This window comes from Engystomops pustulosus, chromosome 6 (assembly GCF_040894005.1).
Source record: "Engystomops pustulosus chromosome 6, aEngPut4.maternal, whole genome shotgun sequence".
Lineage (NCBI taxonomy): Eukaryota > Metazoa > Chordata > Amphibia > Anura > Leptodactylidae > Engystomops > Engystomops pustulosus.
Genome location: NC_092416.1, coordinates 143,896,520 through 143,905,575, shown reverse-complemented (window position 1 = coordinate 143,905,575; position 9,056 = coordinate 143,896,520). Strand labels below are relative to the sequence as shown.

At 44.4% G+C, this 9,056-nt stretch overlaps 1 protein-coding gene across 1 annotated transcript; it reads left to right on the top strand.

The window, feature by feature from the left end:
- The first annotated feature begins 1,504 nt into the window (after positions 1 to 1,504).
- LOC140064545 (uncharacterized) lies at positions 1,505 to 4,946 on the top strand. The gene is made up of 2 exons (XM_072111556.1): positions 1,505 to 4,223; positions 4,302 to 4,946. Exons 1-2 carry the CDS (start codon positions 1,728 to 1,730, stop codon positions 4,596 to 4,598), a joined length of 2,793 nt encoding a protein of 930 aa, XP_071967657.1. The 5' UTR covers positions 1,505 to 1,727; the 3' UTR covers positions 4,599 to 4,946.
- The last annotated feature ends 4,110 nt before the right edge of the window (positions 4,947 to 9,056 follow it).

Genomic DNA, 9,056 nt, shown 5'->3' with positions numbered 1-9,056 from the left:
GCCGCGCCGCAATTCTGATTACACGCGCGCGAAGAAAACTACATTTCCCAGCAGCCCGTAGTCTGGTGACGACTTCCGGCCGCGACCGGAAGTGACGGGGGGAACCGCGCAGCATCACTGGGAGCCGTGGGACGCGGACCAGCAGCCGCTTCTAAGGGGGATGGGCTCCCCATTAAGGTATTTAAAGCAGGTAGATCACTATGATCTGAGGTCTAGTTGATCAAGTGACTACGGCTCCAGTATCTGCATCTAAATCTTCCGCTGTCTACTATGACTGACGAAGTTAACCCAATCTTCCTGCACCCTCCAGTATCCGTAAGTGGGGCTAATTGCAGGGGATATTGCCACTGTGTATGCAATGTTTGTGGGTTATTAGTCTCCTATATTTGCCTTTTAGGAAAAAGACCTGGGGTCTAAGGGGAAAGGCAAGGAGGAGAAGGGGGATAAGGCTAGCAGGCCTGAAAGACCCGAGAAATCGGATAAAACCAGGACCAGGAAATGTAACATGTGTAACCACTCTATGCCAGATTCATATAAGAAACCAATCTGTAAAGTGTGTATTGATAATTTCATGCGAGAGGAGAAATCATCCTTCCTAGACGAGATCAAAGGGTTCATAGAAGAGAAGGTGGTCTCATCTATTGCCGCTGCTACATCTAGGGCTCCCCCGTGTAAAAAGCCCAGATTGGAACTGGGGTCGTCACCATCCGAGGCAGGAAGTGACTCAGAGACTCCTTCTTGTTCTATAATAGAGACGGAAGACTCCTTAAACCCCCAGGATTTTATAAAATCTGCTGAATCCAGACATCTTTTCCCAATAGATGAATTGGATGATTTATTGAAGGCCATCAGACAGACATTAGAAATTGAGGATGTGGTCGTACCCCAATCTAAAGAAGACGAGCTGTTTGGTGGGTTAAAAGCAAAGCGCCAGAGGGTATTTCCCTTAAATGACACCCTCAAAGAGTTAGTGTATGAAGAATGGAAGGAACCTGAGAAGAGGATCCTTATATCAAAAAACTTTAGGAAGAGATTGGTTTTTGAGCCTGAAGACTCTAAACTATGGGATTCCTGTCCCAAAGTGGACGTGCAGGTTACTAAAATAGTAAGGAAGACAGACCTGCCGTTTGAGGACGCAGCGCAGCTTAGAGACCCCATGGACAGAAAATCTGACTCTCTGCTGAAAAAAGCTTGGGAAACATCCATGTGGGGTCTGAAATCAAATTTAACGGCCACCTCAGTCGCGAGGAATCTCCTGTATTGGCTGAACGAGCTCGAATCCCATATTAAAGAAGGAACTCCCAGAACTACAATTTTAGAGAATTTCCCTCTATTAAAATCAGCAACGTCCTTCTTAGCAGACGCGGCAGCCGAAGGTGTACGGTTCTCTTCAAAAGAAGGAGCCCTGACAAATGCTTCAAGAAGGGCGCTGTGGCTGAAGCAGTGGAATGGGGATATCCGCTCAAAAACAAAGCTATGTGGTCTTCCCTTTTCAGGCAGATAAGAGAAAGGGTTTCCCGGAGAATAAGCCAATACCCAGGAAGCAGCCCTTTCGGGACTTTAAAGGCCAAAGAGAGGAATACAAAGATAAGGGGAAAAGGGGTCGCTGGAGCTACCCGAAAGGAGGAAAAGGTAAAGGGTTTCTCTTTTCAACATCATCCGATCCCAACAGAAACAAGAAACAGTGACGCCATAGTAGGAGGAAGATTATTGAAGTTCAGAGAGGAATGGTTAAAAATCACCTCAAATCCTTGGGTTCTAGACATCCTTCTTCAAGGATACAAAATAGACTTCAAGAAGCTTCCTCCTACAAGTTACCTACCACCCTCTCCCCATACATCAGAAATGTCCCACTATCTAATCTGGCAAGAAATATCATCTTTATTGTCTTCTGGAGTTATTACCCAGGTTCCTCAGGAACAAGAAAAGCAAGGATTTTATTCTTCTCTTTTTCTTGTAAAGAAGCCGAACGGATCGAACAGGCTGATAATCAACCTGAAACGACTCAACGACTTCATCGTCTACAACAAGTTCAGGATGGAGTCGGTAAGGTCTGCCACCCACATTATCCACAAAAATGCTGTAATGTGCACTATAGACCTAAAGGACGCATATTATCACGTCCCCATTCACCCGTCTTCACAAAAGTTCCTAAGGTTCTCTGTTTTTTCTCCGGGGGGTTCCACGTTACATTTTCAATTTCGTGCACTCCCTTTTGGCATATCTTCAGCCCCCAGAACCTTCACCAAGGTGATGATAGAGGTGGTGGCGTTCCTAAGACAGCAGGACATACTGATTATTCCATATCTAGACGACCTACTGGTTATTGGACAAAACAAACAGAACCTAATTTCCTCAAGGGACATCACAATAGGAACTTTAGAAAGACTGGGCTGGATCATAAATTACCCAAAATCAGATTTATCACCAGCCACAGTAAAGAAATTCCTGGGAGTGAATTTAAATTCTTGCTTACAAATGTCATTCCTTCCACAGGAAAAGAGGGCTCATATCAAGGAGGAGTTAAGAAGGTTCAGGAGAAGGTCCCTTATCTCCATCAGGGGCGCTATGAAGGTCCTAGGACTATTAACAGCATGCATCTCCTCAGTGGCCTGGTGCCAAGCCCATACTCGAGTTCTCCAGAAATGGGTCCTAAGGTCCTGGAACAGGAGTTCGGAGGGACTGGACAAAAAGGTATCAATCCCCGCGTCAGTCAAGGAAGATCTCAAGTGGTGGCTGATGGACACAAATCTATACAGGGGAATCTTCTGGAGGAACAGTCCGTACATCACCATACAGACAGATGCCAGCAAGAGCGGTTGGGGAGCAGTGCTTCCTCAAAAGTTGACGCAGGGCTCCTGGACAGAGGAGATCTCCAGAAGGTCGTCCAACTATCGAGAACTAAGGGCGGTTTGGGAAGTACTCAGCTCAAACACTGCTCAACTAGCAGGACATCACCTGTTGATACTGTCCGACAACACCACGACAGTATCATACCTGAAGAGGCAAGGGGGGACCAGATCCCCATTACTGATGTCCTTAACACGGCAAATATTTTTGTGGGCAGAGGACCATGTCCTATCAATCTCGGCTACCCATCTAAAGGGAACAGAGAACACCACGGCGGATTTCCTCAGCCGAAGGAAAATACTTCCCAACGAGTGGTGCATAAAAGAGGAGATATTCCAGTATCTATCCTCCCTTTGGGGAGAACCTCAAATAGATTTGTTTGCGACAAAAAGAAACTCCAAGTGTCGACACTTTTTTTCCTTGGAAAAAGGGGAGACAAGAAATCGTCTGGATGCATTCTCCCACTCTTGGAACACCACTCTCGCCTACGCCTTCCCCCCTATTCCCCTGATCGCCAGAGTGTTGGAAAAAATTTATCTAGAGAAGACGCAGACCATATTTGTGTGCCCAAATTGGCCCAAAAAGAGCTGGTACCCGATTCTGAAGCGGATGTCCACTCAGGATCCAGTCATACTACCAGTGTCAGAAGATCTCCTGGTACAGGGTCCAATATCCCATCCAGATCCAGGAAGACTCCAGTTATCAGCATGGATCCTGAATCGGACTATATGAAGTCCCAAGGACTATCCTCTGCTGTTATAAACACCCTGAAGGCAAGTAGGAAACCTGTCACTTTTGCCATTTATCACAAGATTTGGAAAAAATTTTGTTCTTTCTGTGCAGATAATCCACCATGTCAATCTAACCCCAATATCTTGCAGGTTCTTGACTTCCTTCAAAAGGGTTTGGAGTTGGGACTTTCCACAAGTACTCTAAAGGTCCAGGTATCAGCCCTAAGTGCTTTCTTCGATCAACCCCTCATCGAGCACAGGTGGGTGAAAAGATTCATTCTAGCAGCCTCTAGATTAAAACCCCAGGTCCTTAAAAGGACTTCTTCATGGGATCTTTCTCTGGTCTTAAATGCTTTAATTAAGGAGCCTTTTGAACCAATTTCTTCTGCTAGTGTAAAAAATCTGACACTAAAGACAGTTTTCCTGGTAGCAATCACCTCAGCAAGGAGACTAGGTGAACTCCAGGCAATTTCTATTAAGGAACCCTATATGAGGGTTCTTGATGATAGAATTATTCTCACACTGGACCCAAATTTCATCCCAAAGGTGGTCTCGGAGTTCCATAGAGGTCAAGAGATCATATTACCTTCCTTCTGCAAGAATCCGTCCTCAGAGAGAGAACGCGAATGGCACACTTTAGATGTAAGACGTTCTGTCGTTAAATACTTGGAAATAACTGAATCCTGGCGAGTTGATTCTAACCTATTTCTCCAATTCCAGGGGAAAAATAAGGGGAGGAAGGCGTCCAGGGCAACCATCGCTAGATGGCTAAGGATGGCGATATCTTCTTGTTACGACATCCAAGAGATTCCAATACCATCAGGAATAAGGGCACATTCCACAAGAGCCGTATCCACCTCCTGGGCAGAGAAAAGAGGGGCCTCCTTAGAACAGATCTGCAAAGCAGCAACGTGGACTTCCTTTTCTACCTTCTCTAAACACTATAGACTTGACTTGCCCTCCTCGAAGGATCTGTCCTTCGGGAGAAAAGTGCTTCAAGCAGTGATCCCTCCCTAAAAGACTACTCATATTGTAAGTCTCCAGGTGGGCCGTCATGGGGGATGAAGTGGAAAGAATGAATTAGTTACTCACCGGTAATTCCATTTCCATTAGTCCACCATGACGGCCTATAGTTTCCCTCCCTTGCTTGTTATAGGTTATGTGGTATTCACAATGATGAAACTGTATGTGATGAAAACATATAAATAAATCATTGTTGCATCTTCCTCAGTGTGGTTATTTTGAAGTCACTGGCGGGAGGATGCGGGGAGGGGAATTTAACCTCTCTTCTTCCTGTCCCTACAGAGGTCAAGGGGCATCCTCCAGGTGGGCCGTCATGGTGGACTAATGGAAATGGAATTACCGGTGAGTAACTAATTCATTCTTTTAAGGCCCTATCCACAGGAGAATCCTTTAAGATGAATTCATTCATCATTGTGGCTCAGATGACGTCATCTATGTCCTTGAATGCCCATGCTCCTTGCAATATGTGGGACACACCACCCAGAGTTTGAGAACGTATCAACACCCATCGGAGCAAAATCAACTGTGGTTATCCCCTACACAGCGTATCCCGCCACTTTGCATCCCACCACAACAAAGATCCATCCCTATTGAAACTTATTCCGATCGAACAAATTCCTACCTCACACCCAGACAGGTTCAACCAACTAGTCCGTAGAGAAAATTTTTGGATCTTTAAACTAAATATCTTGACTCCCAGCGGTCTAAATGAACTAATCGAACGTACCTGAATCCATAATTACTCACACACTCCTTGCAATAAGGTTTTAACCATTTATTTATTACAGCAACTGTTCTTAATCATTTGTCTATACTCAACTGTATTTATTACAACTGCATTTATAGATAATTTTCTGTCTGATATCTTCCTTCTCCGGTCCCTCTCACTCTTCCCACTGTGCTTCATGTTTCTTTCCTCCTTTTCTTCCAGCAGATCCCTGGACACATCAGTACCTGAAAAACCCATACATTTATATATACATATACGTATCCATACCTTTTTATACAGTATCCAGCTTTATCCATACTCGCTTATATATACACACACTTTTACAACACACCATACACCACATATCCGACTCTATATACACATACATTCATTCTCACCCACTCATACATTCATACCCCCTACCATCTCCAATTACACATATGATATGCATTTCCTCCCAGCTCAATTCAATCACTATCTACAGAACAACTCATCCATTCCTGTATACCCTATCGCCACTACATAGTAACCATCTCTGTGTCAACACACTATCGATCCATTACATCCCCCTGTCCACCACAGCAGCGATCTCACCACCTACTGCGCATGCGCCTAGTTTCAATATCACCCCTGCACATTTAAAGGGCTCCCGTTCCCATTGGGCGCACACTTCGCGCCGAAACCAGGTATACAGCTTTCACCACCGGACTGAGTAAGTTTCCCCATACCCCTGCTATCCGATGTATTGCTCTAACTACAGGAGCATATCTTCTAATCTCCTTTTCACCCTCTAACAGCCGTCCTATGGCTACCCTGGGTTACACACCGCACCTCGGCGCTCAAGGTAATTCTCCTCTATTTTACATAATTAATTTACTGATGCATTATACATCATTGACCCATCTCCTCACATCCACTATACTATAGACTATTCCCCTAATTTTCATCTGCTCTGATTCATTACACACCATTGACCCATTCCTTACATCCACTATACTATGGATTATTTCCCCATTTTTCATCTGCCCTATCTACTTTTATCGCATCATCTTTTTTTATTTGTTTATATTCTATGAATTTATATATGCATGAAATTTTATGTATTAACTAATATCTACTAACCACCTTTTTATACAAATCACTCCATGATATTTATTATGTCATTATATGTACCAAATGTATTTTCTTTTATGCTATGAATTATATGTCATTACATGTACCACATGGTCTGTACTCTACAGACATCCATTTTTTTTTTTAAAGTAAGGATATATTTCAACTTTCAAAAAAAAGTCTTATATGTATATATTTTCTAAATCATTTTTACCATGTCATTTTGTTTAGCATTTGTCACGGACCTGAGGAAGGGGGTAGACCACCCCCGAAACGCGTAGTCCTTTTACCATTCAAATAAATATTATCTTCAACCTCACTATCTGTGTCAGACATAGCCCAATCTATATATCCTTGTGATTCCCTATCCGGCACTACTACTTTACCGGACTCCGCGAAGACGCAGCATACCCCACCTACGATCACTGGAGATCAGACGGAACAACGAGTATCTGCTCTAGACGCATAAGACACAAGGTGTCTTCAGGTGAGCAGATACCCTTAATACTTCACCATACTTTTAAGTGACCTATTGCACTAGGGGCGCAGCCTGTGTCTCTTTCTATTTTTCTAACCTTTCCATATCAGTCTGTGGGGTCACCATAACCTCAAGGCAGCAGGCCCGCTGTCTTGGGGTTGTGCTGGACTCCGACCTCTCCTTTGAGCCACACATTCAATCTCTTGCTTGCTCTTGCCGGATGCATCTCAGAAACATCTCTAGAATCCGGCCGTTTCTGACATTTGAAACCTGTAAAATGTTAACTGTTCTGATTCACTCTAGTCTAGACTACTGTAACTCTCTACTAACCTGTCTTCCACTCGCCAAACTCTCTCCTATCCAATCAATTCTTAATGCAGCAGCCAGGCTCGTCTTTCAGACTAAACGCTACACGGATGCCTCCAGATCATGCCAGTCACTGCACTGTCTGCCAGTCTCCTTTCAAATACAGTTTAAAATAATAACCCTCATCCACAAAGCTCTGCATAATGCTGCACCCCCCTACCTCTCCTCTCTTATCTCAGTCTATCGCCCAACTCGTGCTCTTAGATCCGCCAGTAATCTTAGATTAACCTCTACCCTAGTGTGGACCTCCCACTCGCGTCTCCAAGACTTCTCTAGAGCTGCACCCATTCTAGGGAATATTCTGCCCCGGACTATCAGACTAATACCTAACCTTCAAAGTTTCAAACGTGCTCTTAAGAACCATTTCTTTAGGCAAGCCTATAACACTCATAAACTCATCATGAAGTTTTAACTCTTTTACTAGCCCGTCATGTGTCCTCCTCCCATCTGTTATCCAGCAACCAGCAGGCACCAGACTTCTCTGCAGTCCCATTCACCCTGGACCTTGTATATAAGATGACGGCTGATGACTGGGTCAATCGACAGCAATTCCATTTATTATATGTTGTTCTATTCCCTTAAGAAGAATGGCTTGACCATTATATATTCTTTTACCTCCTCATAAACTGTAAGCTCTTGCGAGCAGGGACCTCACTCCTCTTGTTCCATACGAATGTTTCTGCTCTGTCCATGTTTTATTGTATTTGTCCCCTATGATTTGTAAAGCGCTACGGAATATGATGGCGCTATATAAATAAAGATTATTATTATAGATGATTGCAGCTCTGGATGTGACTAGAATATCACATATGGTTTAAGTGGCACAATTGAAAACATATTTCTTCACACATAAGCTGCCTAATACTAAGAATGATATGGTATATAAGGAGTTCTGCTCTTCTACTTTCATTATAAAATGAACTTTTATATTTCTGCTAATGCAGCACAAGTACTTCAGGGGTATTAGTATTACACCTCCTCCAAAAAAACACCTCCTTACTCTTTCTCCCCCTCTAATTAAATCTAGCAGCAGTATTGATGTGCTGCTGACGGTTTATGCAGAGAGAGTGATGGAGAGCGCAGAACAGTGATGGCAAACCTTTTAGAGACCGAGTGCCCAAACTACAACCGAGACCCACTTATTTATCGCAAAGTGCAACACAGAAATTTAATTTGTGATTTATACTCCCTTCTCTGTCACAGCTTTCATTGATACCAGCCCCTGAGGACACCAATAGAGCAGAAAATAGAAGAAATTTGGATGATCATTGTAGGGTCCCATAAACAGGAAGAATTGTCAGGGTCGGAGCAGGAGCTACAATGTTAATCCAAATCTGTCCACACCTTCCCACTCCCTCCAGTAGTTCTAGGTAGCAATGTCACTTTAAAATAGCAAGTCCTGGGCTGTCTGGGACTGTAGGAAGATACCTGGAGTCATCTCTGGGGAAGGATGGGTGCCCACACAAAGGGCTCCGAGTGCCACCTCTGGCACCAGTGCCATAGATTAGCCACCACTGGCGCAGAAGGAGCAGGGGGCTGGTTCCATGGGCTTTGGCAGGGCATTACCAGAGCCCCTTTTGGCTTCGGGTTCTCTGGCTATTTCACCCCCTCCTCGTAGTAACACAGGCTACACATATGCCATGCTGTCAGGAGGTGGGCTTGCCTGTATGTTTGCCCCCTGCCCCTATCTCCCCCTCCATGCCCCCTACCATGTAGCAGCACTTCCTGGGAGCAGGACTACTTTCATTCCGGAGGCTCCTCCCCGCACACCCCGGTGTCTGTGACC

Excerpts from the sequence above, each read along its gene's own strand:
- LOC140064545 (XM_072111556.1), top strand. The coding sequence starts at position 1,728 with ATGGTTAAAAATCACCTCAAATCCTTGGGTTCTAGACATCCTTCTTCA. Across the intron at positions 4,224-4,301 it reads GCGAATGGCACACTTTAGAT|GGGAAAAATAAGGGGAGGAA; the intron begins GTAAGACGTTCT and ends CTCCAATTCCAG.